Source organism: Geotrypetes seraphini, chromosome 2, assembly GCF_902459505.1.
Source record: "Geotrypetes seraphini chromosome 2, aGeoSer1.1, whole genome shotgun sequence".
Classification (NCBI taxonomy): Eukaryota; Metazoa; Chordata; class Amphibia; order Gymnophiona; family Dermophiidae; genus Geotrypetes; species Geotrypetes seraphini.
Genome location: NC_047085.1, coordinates 433,211,442 through 433,236,362, shown reverse-complemented (window position 1 = coordinate 433,236,362; position 24,921 = coordinate 433,211,442). Strand labels below are relative to the sequence as shown.

The 24,921-nt window shown below is 41.7% G+C and overlaps 1 protein-coding gene across 1 annotated transcript in view; it reads right to left on the bottom strand.

The window, feature by feature from the left end:
• The window catches only part of MALRD1 (MAM and LDL receptor class A domain containing 1), a gene marked incomplete at its 3' end in the record, with an annotated part of 701,795 nt that overhangs the window by 520,755 nt on the left and 156,119 nt on the right, over positions 1-24,921 (bottom strand). The window contains exons 16-18 of the mRNA XM_033932884.1: positions 21,114-21,200; positions 12,515-12,533; positions 963-1,115 (exon numbers count right to left, since the gene is read on the bottom strand). Coding sequence (XP_033788775.1) covers positions 963-1,115; positions 12,515-12,533; positions 21,114-21,200 — 259 coding nt within the window. The remainder of the gene's footprint in view (positions 1-962; positions 1,116-12,514; positions 12,534-21,113; positions 21,201-24,921) is intronic.

Below are 24,921 nucleotides of genomic sequence, written 5' to 3'. Positions count from 1 at the left end.
ATGGCTGTCACTCATGTAAGTGTGCTTATGAATCATTAAATCAGCACAGCTAAAAGGGTGTTCAACAACTGTATTGGCAGAAAGTTGATTGCTCCGTCTGATTAAAATGTTCCTTCAGATCAGGCCAGGCTGCAATGTTATTGATATCTTTTGACCTGTTCTGCAGATATTGATCAAGGGAATCTCTGTCTGAAACACTTGGACTTCTGTATAATGAAGAATACTTTATCATCACCGTTGTCATTATCATCTACATTAGAAGCAATGCTATCTAATTCATCACTTTTATCTTCATCTTCATTACAATCATCATGCTGGAATCATTGACTGTTCTAATAATTTTTCATCTGATGGCAAACTCTGAATATCTTTGAGAACTGATGCAAAAATGTCAAGGGGGAAATTCTATAAAAGGTGTCTAAAGATAGGTGCCTTGTAAAAGAGGCAGGGATTCTCCCTCAGTAATGATGTTATTTTACCACTGGGCAGCAGAGGGCGCTGGCCCAGTAGTACGGAAACTACAGCTTCTAGTACGCACTGGACTCAATAGTCCTGTTGAGTCACAGGGGTGGTCCTCAGACAGGGAGGAGAATATATGCTTGAGCCTGGGATCAGTACAAGGAGGTCCCTGAGAGAGAAGAGATATTTCCCTAGACATCAGCTGAGGGTAGAGCCTGTACTGATGCCTGTACTTCTTGGCTGAGGTAAGCCAAGCTAACTTTCGATAAATCGTGAGGCAAACTAAAAAGAATAAAAAGTGTTTTGTTCATATGAGACTGTGCTGTGTCCTAACTCTCCCTGCACATGTGATTCCTTATCACATATGGTGTTTCATGATGGGGTTTTTTTTTTTAGCTTCTGCAGTAAAGAATATATCCTTCCACGGTTTGTTTTAACTCATAATTTAAATGCAAATAGTTTGAAGAGTCACAAACCAGTAGTATTCACTTATCTTCACTTACCCTGAGGTTGTTTATAAGTGTGATCATATGGTGGTGCTTGTTTCTGAAAATCAGCAGGGAGGCCACTGCTGGAGCTTCTAACCCAGTCAAATGCATCTGCGTTTATCATCTCAAACCAACCACAGTTGTCAGCTTCAAAGTCACACTTAGCAGCTGGAAAAAAAAAAACCAAAAATAAATGTAGTGTTCTTTCAAACTATAATTAGGATTATATTTTTAGGTGATTATAAATTATAAATGTAGGTCTTTCTATTTTCTAGCTGAGGAGTTCTTTGTATTGTGATTATATAACAGGCATAAGTTAAAGCCTTTTAGATTAGAATGCAATCTGTTTTAAGATCACTGGGTGGCAATGTCCTGCTTTAGAGTTTGAACAAAAAGAAGTATGAGAAGAAACTGGAAGACCTAACTATGTATACTCTGGAGAAGAGAAGGGACAGGGGAGGTATGATACAGATGTTTAAATACTTGAAAGGTATTAATATAGAACCAAATCTTTTCCAGAGAAGAAAAAATGGTAAAACTAGAGGGTATAATTTGAGGTTACAGGGAGAAAGACTTAGGAGCAATGTTAGGAAATTCTTCTTCACAGAGATGGTGGTAGATGCCTGGAATGCCCTCCCGAGGGAAGTGGTGGAGAGGAAAATAGTGATGGAATTCCTAAAAGCGTGGGATAAAAATAGAGGATCTCTAATTAGAAAACAAAAGATGTAAATTAAAGAACTAAGGCCGGTATTGGACAGACCTGCATGGTCTGTGTCCCATATATGGTGATTCGGTGTAGGATGGGCTGGGGTAGGTATCAATGGGAACTCTACTAATTTGGAACATGAGGATGTTACTGGCCAGACTTTATGGTAGATATCCTGCAAACAACAGGATGGTTGGATAGGCTGGAGTGAGCTTGGATAGCAATTTCAGCATCTGGAACCTAGGAGAATACCAGACTTTACAGTCTATGGCGCAGAAATATCAAAGAAGAGACAAGTTAATTAAATCATTTATTTTTTAATTGGTATAACTTATGGGCAGACTGGATGGACCGCTCAGGTCTTTATCTGCCATCATTTACTATGTTACTAAGTACTTTTAGTTTCTATAAAATTGTCTCACTGATCTTGCATTAAGCAAATTCTGCTCACTGTCTAATCCTAACAGGTTGACAATGTTTCTAATTTTACTAAACTTTAATAAACTAAACTCAAAATAAGTAATATTCAGCCAGCAGTGGTTAGCATTATTTTAAAACACGGACAGTGGACAGCTATATTAGCCCTGGATATTCAGTGCCAGATCATGCATAAGCCCCAGCACTGAATATCCAGGACTATTTTTTCTCCTGCTGTTAGCTGCTGGAGTTTATGTACTGTAGGCCCCAGCTAAAAATCAGCCGGGATCTGCATAACTATGTAAATGATGCCTGGAGCCCTGGGAACCTCATTCTGTCCCTTGAAATAGTCCCCATTTCTTTCCCCAGGCTGTGATATTCAGTACCTCTCCCCCAACAGAATGTCCCCCAAACCTCAAAATCCTCTTATCTGGGTAGAACCCCCCCCCCCCCTCAGGGATACCTTATCTCCTTAATGGTTGCTGCAACCATTTTCTTCAAGCAGCCACAAGGGGCAGGAACGAATAGGCATACTCAGACTGGCAGATTTGGGAATTGGGAGGGCCATTCCAAGGGAGGGGTGTACTGAATGTTGTGACCTGGAGGAGGGGTAAGGGAAGTAGGGGGCATGAGAGGGTGGGAGAAAGTTCCCAGGACTCCAGACATATTATGCATAGTTATGTGAGTGGCCACCAATATTCCGTGACTGCACCCACATAGCTAATCAGTCAAAATTAGGACAGCTTTTGAGTTATTCTAATTTTGGTCATTTAGCTATATTTAATTCAAGTATTTGATGTATAAGCTCTCTCTAAGGCACCATTTCAAGCCCAAAGATCAGCTATTTGGTGCTCCATCCATACCAGTCTCACATCATGTTTCTTCAATAACCTCCTTGGATTATTGCATTGAGATTGCAATGTGTTTGAGCTCCCCAAAATTCTGTCAATTCTGATAATGATTATTTCATAGTAACTATGGCTTTTCACATGTTCATAATCACAATCTTTAGACTGAAAATTACAGGCGCTGACCTTGGTCTACTCTCTTATTTGGGCTGAATAATATTTCTGAATTTCTTGAAGCAGACCTTCCAAGACCAATCCTCTTTTCCAAAGCAACACCTCCTCCTACATGGCTCATGCGACCATCAATGATCATCCAATTGAGCCATGACGATATCTTGGATTCCAGAGGGAAATTTAGATTTTTTTCTTTATGTTCGTCATGATGAATGAAGCAACATATATGCAATTATACAGATTTCTTGAAAGATTCAGAGCTCATCATTCTGTGCTTGGATTTGCCACCATTTTGAGTAGAAGAAACCAAGGACAGAAGCACAGGGAAAGGAAATGAAGCTAAGAAAACACCAGGATCTAAACTGCGTATATACTAATGCAAGGAGCCTAAGAAACAAAATGGGGGAATTAGAAGCCATGGCCAATACAGAGGACATAGACAGCATTGGAGTCACTGAAACATGGTGGAATGAGGAAAACAAATGGGATACAGCACTGCCGGGGTATAAGCTCTATCGCCAGGACAGGTCAGGACAGAAAGGAGGTGGAATAGCCCTATACATAAAAGAAAGCATACAATCGACAAGAATGGACACATCAGAGATGACCAACAAGCTGGAATCACTATGGGTTAAAATACCGGGAAGGAAAGGGCCTGAAATAAAGATGGGCCTATACTATCGTTCACCCGGACAAACCGGAGATATCAATGAAGAAATGGGAAGCCAAGATGAAGTGGGAATGCAAAAGCGGCAACATGGTTATTATGGGAGATTTCAACTACCCCGGGATAGACTGGAGTCTTGGAAGCTCCAGATGTGCTAGGGAGACAGAATTCCTAGAGGCTACATAGGATTTCCAAAAAGCCTCATGACAATGGCAGGATGCCTCATGAACGTCTACTCCGGAAACTGAAGAACCATGGGGTGGAAGGAGACGTACATAGATGGATCAGAAACTGGTTGGCAGGCAGGAAACAGAGGGTAGGAGTAAAGGGCCACTACTCGGACTGGAAGAGGGTCACGAGTGGTGTCCCGCAGGGCTCGGTGCTCGGGCCGCTGCTATTTAATATATTCATAAATGATCTAGAAACAGGGACGAAGTGTGAGATAATAAAATTTGCGGATGACACCAAACTATTTTGTGGAGTTCGGACTAAAGAGGACTGCGAAGAATTGCAAAGGGACTTGAACAAACTAGGGGAATGGGCGACGAGATGGCAAATGAAGTTCAACGTTGATAAATGTAAAGTATTACATGTGGGAAGCAGAAACCCGAGGTACAACCATACGATGGGAGGGATGTTATTAAATGAGAGTACCCAAGAAAGGAACTTGGGGGTAATGGTAGACATGATAATGAAGCCGACGGCACAGTGCGTAGCGGCCGCTAAGAGAGCGAATAGAATGCTAGGTATAATCAAGAAAGGTATTACTATCAGAATGAAAGAAGTTATCCTGCCATTGTATCGGGCGATGGTGCGTCCACATCTGGAGTACTGCGTCCAATATTGGTCGCCGTACCTTAAGAAGGATATGGCATTACTTGAGAGGGTTCAGAGGAGAGCGACACATCTAATAAAAGGGATGGGAAAACCTTTCATACGCTGAGAGATTGGAGAAACTGGGACTCTTTTCCCTGGAGAAGAGGAGACTTAGAGGGGATATGATAGAGACTTACAAGATCATGAAGGGCATAGAGAGAGTAGAGAGGGACAGATTCTTCAAACTTTCAAAAAATAAAAGAACAAGAGGGCATTCGGAAAAGTTAAAAGAGGACAATTCAAAATGAATGCTAGGAAGTTCTTCTTTACCCAATGTGTGGTGGACACCTGTAATGCGCTTCCAGAGAGCATAATAGGGCAGAGTACGGTACTGGGTTTCAAGAAAGGATTGGAAAAGGGGATAAAAGAGTACAGATAGAGGATTACTGCACAGGTCCTGGACCTGTTGGGCCGCCACGTGAGCGGACTGCTGGGCATGATGAACCTCAGGTCTGACCCAGCGGAGGCATTTCTTATGTTCTTATGAGTATCAAAGGACACCTACTTTTAATTTTTAACAATGTATGATGTAAACCACTTAGGAATGTAACTTGAAACACTTTCACAGGATATGTATCAGTCAAAGGATCAGCTTTATAACCGCTTTCAGTGTTCACAGATAAAATTTTAAGACCCTTGTTAAACTAAGTCCTTCAAATATTTATGATTCAGCAGATATGATTACAATGTTAAGATCCATAAGATGCACTGGAGATATTATTTTAGCCACATTTGATGTGGAGTCATATACTAACATACCATGGCAAGAGGCAATTCATGTAATATGTGATACAATCAGGCAGAGAGTACCTACAGAAATTGTTGTCAGATTGAAATTTATTGCTTTGACTATGAATTATTTTTCTTTCAATGCGCGTTTTTATCAACAAATTAAGGGGACAGCAAATGGGGCCACTATGGCTCTCTCTGTGGCAAATTTATATATGGGAAAGTTTGGGAAGAATTTTTGACAGTATATAAATATGATAAGAATGTAATCCTATGGAAGAGATATATCGGTGACATCCTTATGATCTAGGATGGCACAGAGGATCATCAAGAATTTCATGTATGGCTTTTAACAATTTACATAAGAATCTTAGGTTCAAAGTGCATTATGATAAGAAAGTTGTGCCATTCCTAGATAGGATGGAGCATTTAAGATAAATATTTATCCTAAGCCAACAGATATAAGTTTTGGGGATTTTAGATGTCATTGTCAGCCTAGCATTGCTAGCAGTCAGCATTTTTGGTTGGCCTAACCAATGTCAGCAGAGGCCTATGGGACATTATATCAATCTGACTATGGAATGTTGATGCAGATAGACCCTAAGGCCAGGATTCTGTATAGGACGCCCATCCTGGGGGATGCCATGCTCATTATTAAAGGGTTCTGAAGTTGCTGCATTGAAAATTACCTTGGAGGAACGATCCGAGAAAAAGGATAAGAAACAATCCATGACTTGGTCTGTAATATCAATTTCTTGAAGACGTGATTAAAGAAGCTTGTGATCAATCATATCAAATGCCGAAGAGAGATCCAGAGAAATGAGTAGAACTGACTGGTGGTGATCAAGATGATAAAGAATTTTTGTGGTCAGGCCTATGAATGACAGTTCAGTTGGAAAGATGTTGACGTAATCCAGTTTGATTAGGGTGGAGAGCGTTGGGCTTTTCAATGAAATCGGTAATTTGGCAAAAAACAATTTCTTTCAGTAAGCTTTGCTAAAAAAGGAATGTTAGCTAAAGGTCAGTAGTTTGAAAGTTCTTGCGAACTGGTTTTATGGTCTTTGATAATTGGCCCCTAACTCTAGCCCTAGTTGAGATCATGTCCCAAAACATTGTTTATTATCATTAGAGGTCCCAACATATCTCCTGAAAAAACTTCACTAGTTTCCGATATGGATGAGTGGGAAGCTCTTGACCACTTGACATGCAATTACCCAAATGTTTTTGGGACTACAGTTCCAGAAAGGGTTTAACTGCTTGATGATTCCTCTGGAAGAGATCAGCACAGCTGATTCTCCAACATTCCCCTGATGTTTCAGTGGCAAAATGAGAAGTTTAAAGGTTTTTTATGGTTTTCTTGGGGGGGAGGCAGTTAAGTCACTTTATACCTTCATACTTATGTCAATGAAGGCATTATGAGAACATGTCTGATTCACTGATCAGAAAAATGCTTAGTGTGGTTCTGTAAAAGGTACCCACTATATATAGAATTGCACTTAGCAGCCGTACACGGTTTAACATTTAGGTGCACACATTTAGGCCATGGAAAACCAGGCCTAAATACAGTTGTGCATAGATCAGGTGTATTCTATAACAGTGCATCTAACTTTTTACAACCACCCGTGATCTGTCCATGCTCCATCCTTGGCCTTGCCCCTTTTGAGATTCACACACTAGAAGTGATGCATACCACTTTATAGAATGTGTCTACAAAGATTTGCACGTAAGTTCTATTCAGTGCCACTTAGTGTCAATTATTAAGTGCTAATTGCCAATTATCGTGCCAATTTGCATGCATAACTTAGGATGCCATATACAGAATTTGGACTTTTGTGTGGTGTTAGTTTAAATGTCAGTTTTAAATATTCTTTTTTAAGGTTTTTGTTTCTTAACTATATGGTTTTTATTGATTAGGCATTGCCCACTTTTGGCTATTACTTTAAATGTATAAAACATTCTGAGGACTTGTTTGTTAGGCTACATAAAGAGCTAGCTAGATTTTATAATTGTTTGGTAAAATTACAGTACTCCCCTGATATTCATGGGGGTTCCGTTCCAGGAGCCCCTGCAAATTTTGAAACACCGCAAATACGTTTTCTGGTCTGTCAAAAGGCAGGAGAGGACAGCTGGAGCACCGGCAAGTGAAGAAAATCACTTGCGGTATGCTCCGACCGTCTCTTCCTGTTACTAAAGTAAGGCTACACCAATTAGGAGCTGCTTTGACAGGAAGAGGTGGTCGGAGAATACCGCAAATTAGTGAGTCTGCGAACCGTGAACCACGAATTCGCAGGGGAACACTGTACTTTTAATTAGTGCCTTAAGCGTACCACAGTTAATAAGCGTTTCTCATATACAGTATTTGGTATGTATTTTTGGTCTATGGCTGCTTGATCCACATTACTGTGTGGGGAGCTGCTTAGCGCTACACAGAAAGTTAACAGTTTTGTACGGTACACACAAATAAGTATTAAGAGAACATGCTTGTTTGACTCATCACAGCTGCTAGTTGTGTTGCAGAATGTGCTGGAGAGAAGTTAGAAAGTGTGCCTTTTATTTTTTTTATATGCTACTGTTTTAATATAGTATTCCCTCGCAAATTTGCGGTTTGTGGTTCGTGGACTCACTCGCGGTCTGCTGTACTCCTTTTCAGCAGCTCTGCTCAAAAGGAGTACAGGAACCCCTGCGAATTTCAAAGAGGCATGATAGGGCAACTGGAGAGGGCAGCTGGAGTGCCGGCAGGTGAAGAAAATCACTCGTGGTTGCTCTGACCGCCTTTTCCTGTAGTAAAGTCGGGCTACACCAATCAGGAGCTGCGTGTCAAAGCAGCTCCTGATTGGTGTAGCCCGACTTTACTACAGGAAAAGGCGATCAGAGCAAACCACGAGTGATTTTCTTCACCTGCCAGCACACCAGCTGCCCTCTCCAGTTGCCCTATCATGCCTCTTTGAAATTTGCAGGGGTTCCTGTACTCCTTTTGAGCAGAGCTGCTGAAATGCTGATTTTAAAGTTCTTATCTCTTTTACAATATTGTTTTGATTGATGAGGTATACCTCCTATTTATTCATTTCTTATTGTGTTTGGCATGCTCATTTGTGACTGGTGTTTTAAATCTATATATATAAAATCGGAGGTATGTATGTGTGTGTGTATGTGTGTATGTGCCGCGATCACGCAAAAACGGCTTGACCGATTTGAACGAAACTTGGTATGCAGATCCCTCACTACCTGGGATGATATGTTCTGGGGGTCTCGCGGCCCACCTGCACACGTGGGCGGAGCTACAAACATAAAATCAGATTTCACCCATTCATGTCAATGGAAAAAATGTAAAAAGCTGCCATTCTCACTGTAATTCAAAAACGGCTTGACCGATTTGAACGAAACTTGGTATGCAGATCCCTCACTACCTGGGGTGATATGTTCTGGGGGTCTCGCGGCCCACCTGCACACATGGGCAGAGCTACAAACAGAAAATCAGATTTCACCCATTCATGTCAATGGAAAAAATGTAAAAAGCTGCCATTCTCACAGTAATTCAAAAACGGCTTGACCGATTTGAACGAAACTTGGTATGCAGATCCCTCACTACCTGGGGTGATATGTTCTGGGGGTCTCGCGGCCCACCTGCACACGTGGGCGGAGCTACAAACAGAAAATCAGATTTCACCCATTCATGTCAATGGAAAAAATGTAAAAAGCTGCCATTCTCACAGTAATTCAAAAACGGCTTGACCGATTTGAACGAAACTTGGTATGCAGATCCCTCACTACCTGGGGTGATATGTTCTGGGGGTCTCGCGGCCCACAACTCTATGTTGCTTGCTCAAGAGTGGGTTCACCCAAGAATTTATATGTTCTTGCTCCTGGAGGTGAAACTAAAAATGTTGTTTATAATCAAGTTTTGCGTTAGTTGTATTGTATTCATTTTGTCAAATATTTCACATTATAATTTGAATATTGTACTTTTTATTAAGCTGTAAAAAAATACTTTCATTCACCACTATAAAGTATCTTTATTTGAATCCATTTACAGTGTTATTGCTATAATTAAATACCCGTGCAACGCCGGGGCATCAGCTAGTACTGTATATAGAACACTTTGGGGAGTATGTTCTCTCAGGGTTTTTGAAGCTGGCATTGTGCTTGTTGCAGGTTTCTGGGTCTTGCTGCGTCTTTGTCGGTACATAGACTAAACCGCGCGAGACAATCGCATACGGACAATGCTGGGCAGACAGTCGTGTGCAGGACATCAGCGTGCTGGATTGAAACACTATTTTAAAGCACTCTGACGGGGGGGGGGGGAACTCCCTTACTTTACTTAGAACTGTTTGCGCTCCTGTTGGGGGACGTTGGAAGGGAACCCCCCATTATAGAGGAAACAGCCTTTTCCCTCTTATTTTAAGGGAAATATTAATTTCCTCTGTAAAAGGGGGGGGGGGAATTCCCCCATCTCCCCAACTGGAGCGCCAACAGTTCTAAGTGAAGTACTTTAAAATAGTGTTTCAATTCAGCATGCTGAAGTCCTGCGTGTGATTGTCTGCCCGGCATTGTCCAGTCTCGCGCGTCACCTCTTTGTCAGATAGAAACCGACATTTCAGCTATCATGCTATGACTTTCTTCAGGGTATGCTTTGAAGTCTGCAGTGACTTTGGAAATAGTGGGTTTACTGACCTGATTGGGAACAAGGCAGTCCACCAATCTGAATTTTGGTGGGAAAGTCAGTTGGTCAGAAATTTCAATTTTGTTGTGGGGAACAGTTGACTGTCAGACCTATTATGGCTGTGTATAAGGCAAGCAAGTTTGTACTGTCATTCCTTATGAATTGCAGTTTTCTTAATGTTCTCTGTCTCTTACTTGTCCCCAGATGTTTTAGCAAATAGGTGATAGCTGTTTTGTACCTATTGGGTTCCTTTATTTGCATGGACTTATTATGTTTTTGGTAATATGTAATCATTTATTTATTTATTTACTTTTAAGTTTTTTATGATTTGATACTAACAGTGATTTTATATAACAGTTTTTTGCCCCTGATACAGCCCTGCAAAGGGCGAAATATGGCCAGTGACGGGCATCTGGTTCATTTATTTATTTTGCCCACCTTTTACAAAACCGCGCTAGCCACAACGGTAACAGCTCTGACGCTCAAAGAATTCTTTGAGCGTCAGAGCTGTTACAGCCACATCAAGAGCTAAAAACGCCAACATGGTGCTGAAAAAAAGGAGAGGGGGGGATAATGAATAAAATCTTTTTAAAATATAGAATTTTCTTCAGATCTGCTTCTTTGTTTTACTGTATTGGCTTGCCACAATCTAGGATATTTGGAAAGGTTCTGGCAAGTCTACTAGATCTTTAGAACTGAGTGTGATTCCTCAGGATTGTGAAATGATACATGTTGTTCCTCTTTATAAATGTAGTAATAGACAGGAAATTGGAAATTTCAGGCAGGTTATTTGATGGTGGGAAAATCAATGCAGATTCTTCTGAAGCAAAGAACAGTAAAGCATGTTGAATTCAATACTCTGCAGAATCAAAGGAAATGAGGACTTACAGAAGGGCGGATCATGTCAGACATGTCTGACTTCTTTCTTCGACTGAATAAAAAATTAAATCAAGGGCAGGAAGTGGATGTCATGTATTAAGAGTTCAGCAAAGCTTTTGATATCACAATGGAGGCTCACAAATAAATAGGGCTGTGCAGACAAAAAATTAGCTTTGCTTAGTTTCCTGTGTTTGCATTCTTTTTTTCATTTTGTTTTTATAAATGTTCGTATTAAGAAGTGTTAATTAAGAAGTGGTGTTGGCTGTTGCCCCAAACAAATAACAACAAAAAATCCAGCTTGAAGCAAACCATCCCAATACCCTTGATCACAACCTAGACCCCAATAACAATCCACATACCCCTAAAACACCCACCTCATACCCCTCATTAATTCCACTCCCCGTGCACCAGCTTAAGATAATATATTACTCCATCCCACCCCACCCCCCAAAAAAAAAGAGATAGCTGAACCCTACCTAGCATTTCTTATGAATATTAATGGTATAGACTCAGGGCAGGAACAACAAACACTTCTCCCTCCGTATTCAAGGGGGATGTGAGCAGACCACAGACGTGAATACTGAAAAAACACGAATAACTTTTTATATGTTATTCACGGTTTTGTGAAAACGCCGTCGTTTTTACTATTGAAACCGCGAATAACTTTTCAACTGTTATTCACGGTTTGGAGTAGCAATTCCCAGAGATTTTAGGGCTTGGAGAAGGACATAGATGATTTTTTTTTTAAAGTTAGAAGACAAGAAGCGGGGGGGAGGTAGACAGGTGAGGCAAAAATACCAAACAGGAAAGAAGAGGAAGGGGGTTCACGTGTGAACTACTGAGCGTCTGCTTCTTCCGGTTTGACTAAGAACATAAAAATTCCAATGCTGGGAGAGACTGAAGAGGTCCATCAAGCCCTGTATCTAATCCTAATCTAATCTTCTATTTTTGCATCGTTCATACCTAGGTAGGCTCAAGGCGACTTAAAGAGGGGGGTGAGGAAGGAGAAGGGGGAGGAGGGGTGGGAGAAGAGAAGAGGAGGGTAGGAGGGGGAAGGGAGAGGGATGGAGGGGGAGGAGAGGATACAGGTGATTAAGTGTCAAATAGATGAGTTTTCAGTTTCTTCCAGGTTCCGTCCTGGTCATTTCAGTAAGGTCATTCCAAGCATCTTGTTTCCAACAGTGACTAACTCATATCACCGCACCTTTAACACTGCTAGTCCCCGTGTTGGAGTTGTTCGGAAACTGTCCTGTTGGGGCGCAGGACCTGTTCCCGAAATCTTTTAGGGAACTACCATAGACTGTGTGTGCGCGTAGAGGATTTTTCTGCCAGCAGCACCTATCTGTCACCCGTCATCACAAATGCTGAGAGGTTTCTCCACATCTGAAAGCTTAGTTAATACTCAAATCAAAATACTTGCACTCGATACGGAAACCGTGGATATGGAGGGAGAAGTGTACTTTAAAACTCCCAGCCCCACTGCACTAAGTGCAATGATCTAAAACAATGTCAAAACATAGAATTTTGTTTCTGCACTTATGTAGCTGTAGCCACTGGACAGAACACCAGGAGCTAGAATCTTGGAAGATAGAAACACTAAAGCAAATATACCAGGGAGTGCTGAAAAGTTCTCAGCCCAACCAAGAACAGAATGATGTGGATATGGTTCAATCAATGATCTGAAACAGTGTCAAAACAGAGAATTTCATTTCTGCAAATTGGTACTTAGCAAAGTAAGATAATACTCTTTTCAGCTACAGTGGCAAAATAATGCTGAGAATTTAGGAAGTTGGTTGGTTGGGCTGAGAACTTTTCAGCACCCCCATGTATAGAATTTGGGGATTAATGCGCAGTCTTTAAGCAACCTTTTGAGAAGTACCCCCATGCGCTTTATTTGAATTAACATGCAGTACAGGAATGTGCACTGATACACATAAGACATTTATGAATGTTTGGGAACCATTGACTAAGGGCTCCTTTTATCAAGCCGCGCTAGCGGGGTTAACGCGTGTGACTTTTCATCACGCATTAACTCCTGCGCTGGCCAAAAACTACCACCTGCTCAAGAGGAGGCGGTAGCGGCTAGCGCAGCCGGCGGTTTAGCGCCAGCTATTACGTGCATTAAACCACTAGTGCGGCTTGATAAAAGGAGCCCTAAGTTCTATAAGGAATGATAACTGATTTTATTTTATTGACCCTTAAGCATACACATCCAGGGCGGGTGGGAGGGGGGAAGGTTTTGCATTGGAATTTCATTCAGGGAATATATATATGGATAGTTTCCTGTAGGTATGTAGTTTTTATGATTATTTGGGGGAGGGGAGAAATAGTTGTGCATTAATGTCTATAAGTTTAATGTGCATTTCGTGTAATATTATGTATATTGAAACTGTTTGTTTGCACAATGGTAGTTTGGAAATTTAATAAAGATTTTTAAAAAATGAAGTTCCTAATGTGGTTTTATTGCTTTTCTTTTCCAGGTCTTTAGATTATAGCAGCGGTCTTCATTAATTTTCAAGCTGGGGCTATTTTGGCTTCTAGTGAGCTGAAGGAGAGCCACCAAATATCTTCCCGTGCGGGAGCCACAACACTGCTGATCAGTGTGTATCAATGATGTCAATCCCCACAGCCTACCTTCAGACTTCAATGGGGTGTACCCTCAGTGATTGAGAACATTTCCAAATGCATTTTTTGTCTATTGAGAAATGCCTTCTCCTTCAAGTAAAGTATGCTCTCCTCCCCATCTGCTTTTCCCTTTCTGTCCTGAGGCTGGATATTGAGGCAGGGAAGCAGGAAAAAAGAAAGACAATGAGGGCTGCCAAAGAGGTCTTTGGGAGCCACCATTGGCCCCTAGGCCTTGCATTGAAGAACACTGTTGTATAATGTTATTTATAAATAATCACTGGAATCACATTTTTAAACAAGGAACAGAGGCAATTGGAAGGAAACTGACGGATGTGCACTGCATTATCCATACCGATTAAGGAGAGAGCAAAACACTACATTCCTTAGTAGTTTGTCTTCATTAATGACATCTCAAGAGGATGAATGGGTGCTGTATAATAAGAACTAGAATGAGAATATATGAAATTGCAAGGAGTGTGAGTTACACATCAGAAGCCTTCTTAAGTAAGGATTTTTTCCCATAGACTTAGAATGGAAAATATATATTTAAAAAAACAAAAACCCTGTGTGTCTTAACTTACGACATGCGGCTTCATCAATTCCATTTGGACAGTCAGGTATAAAATCACAGAATTTGTTCAATACGATACAAGTTCCATCTTGACACGGATAAAACCCTAAGGGGCAGTAATAGGAAGTTTCATTGGCTGGAAAGATCTCCTCTTCTGGAATGAAACAGAAATACAGTAGATGTTACATTATTGAAGCTTATTATACATGATACATACCAGTACTTAAAGTGAAATGACTGAATAGCAAAAGACTTTGTGAGATATGGTGATACATACTCAAAGATCTTACAGATGAACAGATTTCCGCACCCTGCAGAGATTAGTTGATATTTTATTTATAGGTATATTTCTTTATTTAGATCACAGCCAAAGGAGGAAGTCATGCCATATGTACAAAGGATAAAATGTTTCACGTTTTCCAACTTTTTCCTGATCTTTGGGGGTTTTTTTGTTTCACGTGTTCATTGTAATAGCAATTTTTTTAAATGCATTAATTAATTTATTTTTTAGTATTTATAGACCACTTATAGCCTAACGTTGTTTACGTTCAAGTTACTATCTGGTTACGCTAATACACATGTAATAATGAACTCTATATCTGGATCTGGGTAACACCCAAGTTAAATACATGAAATTATGTACCTAATATACCTGGGGGCAATGGGGGATTAAGTGACTTGTTTCAAAAAATACCCTTCTCAAATGTCATTTCAATTTTCTTAGTCCAAGTTATCCAGAGGTGTAAATCCACTATGAATAGCTCATACACTTAATTCCTTTTTGGTGACTATCTAAGGGGCTGAGCCTCAGATCCCCGTGTGTTGTATGCTTCACAAGCACACTAGAAAGGGAATTAACCTCACTGCCTCATGCTCCCCTCCTGCCCTGTTGTTAACCAAAAACACTTTTAGTTCTTAAACTTATGGTTTTTAAACAAGGACTTAACTTTTAGATCCTGGGCAGGGTGTTGTTGAAAATAGGCAGTGAAAATCGTTGTTATTCAATATTTCCTTCTGTCTCTGCGCTAGTCCAACGTTAAGCTAGCTGTCCGTTTCGCCCTCAGGCTGCGTCAGGGCTGTGGACCAGTATAATGTTGCGGCTCTATGATTCACAAGCTCACCAATGCTGGAAAATTGTGATGCTTTTATAGTTCCAGTATTACAATACAAGGTCTGTCATCTTGGGTTATCTAGACTTTGCATGATTTTATTACTCATTTTTGACCCTTTATGTATTTGATGATGGTTTGTCCACATTTTTTCTCTATGATTGGGGTAAGATATTCTGCTAACATAGTAACATAGTAGATGACGGCAGATAAAGACCCGAATGGTCCATCCAGTCTGCCCAACCTGATTCAATTTAAATTTATTTATTTATTTTCTTCTTAGCTATTTCTGGGCAAGAATCCAAAGCTTTACCCGGTACTGTGCTTGGGTTCCAACTGCCAAAATCTCTGTTAAGACTTACTCCAGCCCATCTACACCCTCCCAGCCATTGAAGCCCTCCCCTGCCCATCCTCCACCAAACGGCCATACACAGACACAGACCGTGCAAGTCTGCCCAGTAACTGGCCTAGTTCAATATTTAATATTATTTTCTGATTCTAAATCTTCTGTGTTCATCCCACGCTTCTTTGAACTCAGTCACAGTTTTACTCTCCACCACCTCTCTCGGGAGCGCATTCCAGGCATCCACCACCCTCTCCGTAAAGTAGAATTTCCTAACATTGCCCCTGAATCTACCCCCCTCAACCTCAAATTATGTCCTCTGGTTTTACCATTTTCCTTTCTCTGGAAAAGATTTTGTTCTACGTTAATACCTTTAAAGTATTTGAACGTCTGAATCATATCTCCCCTGTCTCTCCTTTCCTCTAGGGTATACATATTCAGGGCTTCCAGTCTCTCCTCATACGTCTTCTGGCGCAAGCCTCCTATCATTTTCGTCACCCTCCTCTGGACCGCCTCAAGTCTTCTTACATCTTTCGCCAGATACGGTCTCCAAAACTGAACACAATACTCCAAGTGGGGCCTTACCAATGACCTGTACAGGGGCATCAACACCTTCTTCCTTCTACTGACTACGCCTCTCTTTATACAGCCCAGCATCCTTCTGGCAGCAGCCACTGCCTTGTCACACTGTTTTTTCGCCTTTAGATCTTCGGACACTATAACCCCAAGGTCCCTCTCCCCGTCCGTGCATATCAGCTTCTCTTCTCCCAGCATATATGGTTATTTCCTATTATTAATCCCCAAATGCATTACTCTGCATTTCTTTGCATTGAATTTTAGTTGCCAGGCATTAGACCATTCCTCTAACTTTTGCAGATCCTTTTTAATTGTAATGCAGAACCTTCTGAATGGTATTTTGAGAAATGATCTTTGTTCCATGTGTAAGACCCCCCTCCCCCCAGGCAGGCAGAAAACATGGTAAGAAGAATTTAGGATTGTTAGGAGCTCATTTGTAAATGAATGAGCTCAATATATTTACCAGAGTGAAACTAGGTTGCTTGCACTAAGGTTTATAAAGAAAATGTGAAGAACTGTTAAATGGAATGCTGCTAGTTTTTCATTAAGTCAAGATTCATAGTAAGGTACCTTCAAAAGATACTGTCAAAATTTAGAAAATCCTTATAGAGAGGTTGTGCTAAAGGCTAAAGTAGCCCAACTGCAATTAAATAAAGAACAGACAAAGATAGATGGTTCCAAGTTTCCACATCAGTTACTATGCAGGCTGTGAATACAAATAAAATACATGCATGCCATAATTAAGATGCATATATAGATAGATATAGATTATATATGTAAATATAGATTTGGGTATGATTGGAGGGTTGAAATAAATGGCAGTAAATGAAGATGAAGATATAATGACATCTATGTTATATTGGAAACCATATAGAACACTGTGATATGTGGTACATAAAACTCTGTAAACAAATAAATGTCAGATGCCTATTGGAAGCAAGGCAAGCAAAGGGACACTTTGATACTAGGGTGCAAATCATATCGCAATGACAGGATAGGTCATATTGATAAAAAATGGTGTCACAATATGTTAATGATGGCATAGAGTCAAACAGAAACAGGATGAAAATCCTACAAAGAACAAAATTCAACGTGGAATATTTATGGAAAGAAATCACATGTGTGACACCAAAAAATATAGCAGTGGAAGCATAATACTGTCCACTTTGATAGTATGAGGTGACATAGAATGAAAGCTAACAGATATTTGGAAGTGTCACAAATTTGGAAACACGACAATAACTGGAGATTGCAAATACCCCAACACCGATTGTATAAATGGGTAGATCTCTTCATGAAAGGGTGATTAATACATCTAATAAGTACCCCTTCCCTTTTACAAAACCGTAGCACAGTTTTTAGTGCCGGCACCTGCGGTAACAGCTCCAACGCACATAGACTTCCTATGAGCGTCAGAGCTGTTACTGCCACAGCCGGCGTTAAAAACATCTTGTGTTGCTGGCTTTCTTCTGAACCACCTTCCTTCTGGTATTGGAGGAATCGCCTTCATGAACTTCTGGGTTGGGAGGCCCGCTTGGCATGTTCTTCTCGACGCCGGAGCAGAGACTTTGTTCACACGTGGACTCCGTATTTGAACATTTTGACTCCTGAGAGTCGTAGTCGTGTTTTGAATAGACTTCACCTCTGATTCAAAGCTTTATTGTTTCTTCGCTGTTCCCTGCTTATGCATTTGCTGTTTGTATCTGGGGGGGATGGGGAGGGGAGGGCGGGGGGTTGGGGATTCTTTGTTGTGGGGTGCGGTGAGGTGGGTCCGGGGAGGGCATAAGAGTCCAGTCCTCCGCGGGTGTTTGATGAAAATGCATATCTTGGTTGTCATTGCTTTTGTATTTACTATTACTTAATAAAATAGATTTCAAAATAAAAACCATACTACAGTTTTGTTTTGTTTTTTAAAATCTTAATTTTCAAAACTTATACAAAGTGCAACAATTGTACATTCAAAAATATCAAATAACAGCACTTATGTTCTTGCAAACAACTGAAACAAATTACCCTTTCCCCCACCATTCTCCCCCCCCCCCCCAACCTGGATGTGTGTAGAATCATAGCAAATCTAGGAACTAAGGATTTAATCATTCTGCTGCTTGACAATTCCTCCAATGGACAGTTGTAGGGTTCTTTTATATATTGAGTTATTTGCAGATAAAGATATTAGAAAGATGGGAAAGTTGCGTTGAAAGGTTGAATAAGTGGGGTTTTAAAATATAATTGTGGTGAATGTTTTCTATCATTATTTTTGCAATTTTGTTGCTTTGATTTGGTTTCAACAAGTCTTTAATTGATCCTCTGTTTGGCGATCTGTTCTATATTTTTCATTTTTTGTGATGGGTAGGACTTTTGGAAAGCCCATGTGATATTCTTTCATGTAATTGCCATTATAGAATTCATGCTTAGCACATATCATCTCAGCACCTAAGTTTAGGTGATTTGTACAGACTTACCTTCATAATGTACTGGACCTACTCATACATTTCCACAGATGTCTGGAGACATCCACTACTCTACAGAAGGCAGTACTGTAATATAGCTACATTTTCCTTTTATATAAAGACCACTAGGCTGTTCATTGCTAGTATATCTATAAAGTTATATGCTTTTGTTCTTTTTTACATACCATATGTAAAGTAGCAATTCTTAAACAGAAAAAAAGGAGGTGATAAATTTCTGACTCCCTATGTCCGTATTTGTCTGCTGCTGATCAGTCCTTACTTTCTATGCCATCTAGAGATTGACACGGTGGCTGTTACCCGAAGCTATCCGTGGATAGCCGCGGGTAACCTGCCAAAACGGTGTGAGAAAATGTCATCGTCGCCACGGGTACAGGGACAAGGTCATTCACCGTCCTTTGGAGCATCTGATGCATGGGGAGAGGCCTAAGGCACTGATTGGCTGAGGCTCCTCAGGCTCCACCCTTTGGAGGGGCCAGGGCACCTCAGCCAATCAGGGACTTCTTTAGGGAGGAGTCTAGGGAAGTCCCTGATTGGCCAAAAGGGAGGAGCTTGAGGCGCCTCAGCCAATCAGTGTCTTAGGCCTCTCCCTGTGCATCAGATGATGCATCGGGGCGGGGCCAAAGGCCGTTATTGGGTGGTGGCCAGCCAGAGCAGCAGGAGCAGGAGGACTTTCCTCCTTCTCCCGAAGATTTGCGCGGCGTAGGAGCAGGAGGAGAGTCCGGGCACCCCTCCTGCTCTCGAAGATGGAGCTCCTTGGTGGAAGGAGCAGAAGGGACCAGGCACCCCTCCTGCTCCCAACTATTTTAAAGGTACCGGGGAGGGTAGGCTGGGCCCGATTGCCTGGGCCGACCATGGGTAGGCTGGGGGGTGGGAGGCCTAGAAGCAGGAGGAACTGAGCACCCCTCCTGCTCCCAACATTTTGGTGCCGGGGATGGGTGGGCCATGCCGGGAGGGGGCAAGGGCCGTGCCGTGCTGGTCGCAGAGAGGGAGGGCAAGGGTCATGCCATGCTTGGGGGTCGTGTTTGTGTGTGTGGGTATTTTTGACAGGCCTGCCTGTCTTTTGTAAATGATGAAATGCGTTGTAACAGTTGATATGTCAGTAGCACTAGAGCACAAGCAAAAAGACCCTTTTTAACGGAGGAAAAAGCCTCAGACAGGGGTTCCCCCACCTCCACAATGGTGGAATAGCGTTGGTAGAGTGTCCACTTCACTGGCTAAAAACCTCCTTCTAATGATCCAAGCAATGTGCTTTGTTAAATGTTGCTTTGAAATATATGTTTTATAAAATAGATGAAAATTAAATTTATCTTATCTTTCTTTGATCGGTACACCAACGATGGCCAGCGTTTCACAATTTAGCTGCCTCAGGGTGTAATGTATCCGTTCATGCTCTGATTCGGACACCGAATGCGTCTCTCACATCCAAAGATCTATTTTATAAAACATATATTTCAAAGCAACATTTAACAAAGCACATTGCTTGGATCATAAGAAGGAGGTTTTTAGCCAGTGAAGTGAACGCTCTACCACCGCTATTCCACCATTGTGCAGGTGGGGGGGGGCCCTGTCTGAGGCTTTTTCCTCCATTAAAAAAGGTCTTTTTGCTTGTGCTCTAGTGCTACTGATATACCATCTGTTACAGCGCATTTCATCATTGTGGAAGTGTTTTGTTTAACTATTGTGGTTTTCACAATATCCGAGTTTTTTCTGCCTGTCTTTTGTATTCATTTTTTTTAAGGGGGCAGATATTTTGCATGTGTAACATACGCAAAATATCTGTGCCATAGAAAAAAATTAATAAAAAGACAGGCAGGCCTGTCAAAAATCCTGCAGACCTGTCGGTAACTCAGTTACCGACAGTTCTGCAGCAATCGGGTTTGTCAGTAGTAAAACCCGACTCAAACTGGCCAAGCAATTGTTAGTGAATCAATCGCTTGGCTATTTTGCATGGGGTTTTACTAATTTGCATGTGAGGTTTGGGATTGGATCGCTATAGGCCTTAGTGAATAGTGCAGGAGGGAAATTTGGTCGCAAAGGGCTCGCAAACCGATTGGTACATGATCAGTTTGCTTAATGAATCCTGGTCCAAGTGTATTTCTTCCCCCTTACCTCTCGGATCATGTTAGTTGTGTCTTGAGTTAATATGTCTATGAATTATTTTATTTTAATTCCCTTTTTTTAAATTAAAATAATTCCTTGTACATCACATAGGATTTGGATAGGCGATTGATCAAATGTTAATAAAAACTTGAAACTTACCACTAGCTATTAGACAGTCTTATTGGAAATGTGATACTCTTGAAGATTATCAGGTTTAATGTTTTTGAATTGATAATATTATGTGACTAAGCAGGTTTTAGTCAGCAATATGGGCAGCAGTAGCTTTTGATAGATATGAGATATACTGTTTTTTATAAAAGTTTTGTATGTTGCTTGTAAACTGCATTTTAAAACAGATAAATCTTATAATATAATACTTGCCAATGATTTCATGGCTGGTCCATGAGAGCGACACATTAGTGATGACACACTCTGGTGTTATACTGATATCATCCACGGCAATAGTGGCATTAGGTGACAAAAGTGTGGCTTGCAAAATGATCTGTATGGACAAATAAATCATTTCTATGACATTAAGAAAATAATGAAAACAGAATGATTTTTCTAGAAAGTATATAAACAAGAAAAACTGCAATACATTTACAAAAAAAACACCACTATTTAAAACAACATTAACCCCTCCCCCCCTTTTTAGCAGAGGGAGCCACGCTGAATGCTCTGTGCTGCTCCCGATGCTCTTAGAGTTCCTATGAGCGTTAGGAGCAGCGCAGAGCATTCAGCGCGACTCCCTGCCCTAATAACCACTATCGCAGTTTAGTAAAAGGGGGTGGGGTAAGTGAAGCACTTTTTGTAGATTCAGTATTTCTGGATATATAACTGCTCATACACATCTACATTAAAGTTTAAGAATCTAAGCACTCGCTTTCATCCACCGCAATATCATTTATCACTTCCTCTCAAGTATTTTAGTCTTGCTGGGAACATTCAAAGTTGCTTTCACCCTATGCGAACAATTTAGTGCAACAAACTGTGGTGGTTTACATTCACGTGTGAAACATGAAAAGATTTATAATGTACTTTCTTGAAAATATGATTTTCTCAAATAATAAATTATATTTATGGTATATATTAGTATGTGAGTAGTCCTCCTATTACTGTTTAGAAAAAGCATCCCTGTATATCATCCATAGCTATGGATAATTCACACACTTGATATAAAGTCAAGCAAGAGTACTCGAAAATGTGTGTTATGAATAAGTATCTTCCTTTATTTTTCCTAGAAGTACTGTGGTTTTGAGGAACATGGGAATGAAGGGCCACTGAAAATTTCTCAGCCCAAACAAGAAAAGAATGATGTGGAGCTGTGAAACTCACAAGTTATTCTACACTTTTCTTGACACTTAATTTCCTTTCATTTCTTGGTTGGTTCTCACTATGGTGAGATCATGCGAGCAAGTAATGCAATTTGTGTGAAGAAAGTGGGTGTCAAGAAGCCTTGAAGAAACGGTTGTATACCGTGAAACGTTGGCTATTAAATGAGACGCCACGTATTAGTTTCACAACACATTTGTCAATGTTGCTAGAGAACATCTCAGTCCCATATTTAAAATGAGCTTAGCGGCAATTGTATGTTCTCCACGGAAGTTTTTTCTGCCGATGATGTGGGTGGAGGAGGCTTGAGCATTTATGCCCTGCCAGAGCAAACCTGAGGCTTTTTCTTCCGTCGAGATAATACTCTCAGCTGATTAAGTAGAGCAAATTATTTATTGTTATTTATATATTTATTCATTTACACTTTTGTTGATTTCATTTCTTTGAGCATTCAAGGAAAATATTTTTTCAAGTTTTTGTGGGAGAACAGTATTCTCATTGTAAGTCTATTTGTATGGGTGTACCTCAAGGTTCTGTTCTTTTGGAAGTTTTGTTTAATATATATTTGATTCCTGTTTGCCAAGTATTGACAATTTTAAGTACAATATTGCCTGTATGTATGCAAATAATATTCAATTATATGTTCCAATAAAAGGATCTGTAGCTGAGGCAATGGCCTATTTAACCATGTATACTGTATACGAATGCTGAAGTTGTGGCTGAGTGGCTGAAATTATATGTGGAGAAAACAAAGATCTTGTTTGTTTCAAATCAGTTGAACTCTATGCAATTACTCGGTTTAGTTTAGTATGATGGTGTTGACATGATGATTTTATCCAAGTGTAAGTATCTTAGAGTCATCATTGATTCGGTATTGTCTTTTTAAGATGCAGATAAAGAATGTGATCCAGAAGACTTTTCTTTTTAGATTAAGACTAGTAAATCTCTGTTGTCTATAGAGAATTGTCATACAGTATTATATCTATGTTGGATTACTGTAACTCACTTTACTTGGGTTATTCTAAATCTGTAGCCAATTCTCTTCAGATTATTTGAAATACTATGGCTAGGCTTTTATTTGGCTTGCCTAGATTTGAACATACGAATATTTCAACTATTTTATAAGCGCTACTTTGGCTGCCAGTGTATTGGCGCATTGGATTCAAAGGAGCAAATTCTGTAAAGGATGTCTAACTTTAGGCATCCACAGTGTGGACGTCCACCCACTTAGGCGTCCAAATAAAGTGGATAATAAGCTCAATTAACGACTTTAACAAGCATTAATTAGAACTTAGACGTCAAATGCTGGACGCGATTCTCAAAATAGACATCCACAATTTCATGTACACCCATTAAAAGCTGCGCCTAATAGGATAGGCGTGGGTGTGGCTTCGAAATAGACATCTATTTACAGAATCGTATGCCGCTGAGTGTGCTAACATGGCTACTTAGCACCTAAAATGTAGGTGTTGCAGAAACAGGTCTACTTTTGGGCATTAGGCGGATGTGACTTAGGCATTCTGGAAGCGTCCACATATAGGTGAATGGGGCTTTATTTTGGGGGGTAAAGAGGACTCCAGTGTGATATAAAGGTCAAAAGATGTTTAATAATACATTACATTAGCAAAGCACATGCTATATATAGATAGATAGGTAGATAGATATAGAAGGTTTACTATGCAATATATGTATATATGTGTATGTAAGTATGTGTGTGCATATATATATATATGTATATATACTTACATACACATATATACCGTATTTTCACGCATATAACGCGCGCGTTATACGCGTTTTTACCTACCGCGCATACCCCTCGCGCGTTATATGCGTGAGCGCGGTATACAAAAGTTTTAAAACATAGTTCCCACCCCGCCCGACGCCCGATTCACCCTCCCAGCAGGACCACTCGCACCCCCACCCCGAACGACCACTCGCACGCGCTCCCACCCGCACCCGCATCCACGATCGGAGCAAGAGGGAGCCCAAGCCCTCTTGCCCGGCCGACTCCCCGACGTCCGATACATCCCCCCCCCCGGCAGGACCACTCGCACCCCCACCCCGAACGACCGCTCGCACGCGCTCCCACCCGCACCCACGATCGGAGCAAGAGGGAGCCCAAGCCCTCTTGCCCGGCCGACTCCCCGACGTCCGATACATCCCCCCCCCCGGCAGGACCACTCGCACCCCCACCCCGAAGGACCGCCGACTTCCCGACAATATCGGGCCAGAAGGGAGCCCAAACCCTCCTGGCCACGGCGACCCCCTAACCCCACCCCGCACTACATTACGGGCAGGAGGGATCCCAGGCCCTCCTGCCCTCGACGCAAACCCCCCTCCCCCCCAACGACCGTCCCCCCCCAAGAACCTCCGACCGCCCCCCAGCCGACCCGCGATCCCCCTGGCGACCCCCACGACCCCCCCACCCCCCTTCCCCGTACCTTTGGTAGTTGGCCGGACAGACGGGAGCCAAACCCGCCTGTCCGGCAGGCAGCCAACGAAGGAATGAGGCCGGATTGGCCCATCCATCCTAAAGCTCCGCCTACTGGTGGGGCCTAAGGCGCGTGGGCCAATCAGAATAGGCCCTGGAGCCTTAGGTCCCACCTGGGGGCGCGGCCTGAGGCACATGGGCCCAACCCGACCATGTGCCTCAGGCCGCGCCCCCAGGTGGGACCTAAGGCTCCAGGGCCTATTCTGATTGGCCCACGCGCCTTAGGCCCCACCAGTAGGCGGAGCTTTAGGATGGATGGGCCAATCCGGCCTCATTCCTTCGTTGGCTGCCTGCCGGACAGGCGGGTTTGGCTCCCGTCTGTCCGGCCAACTACCAAAGGTACGGGGAAGGGGGGTGGGGGGGGTCGTGGGGGTCGCCAGGGGGGTTGCGGGTCGGC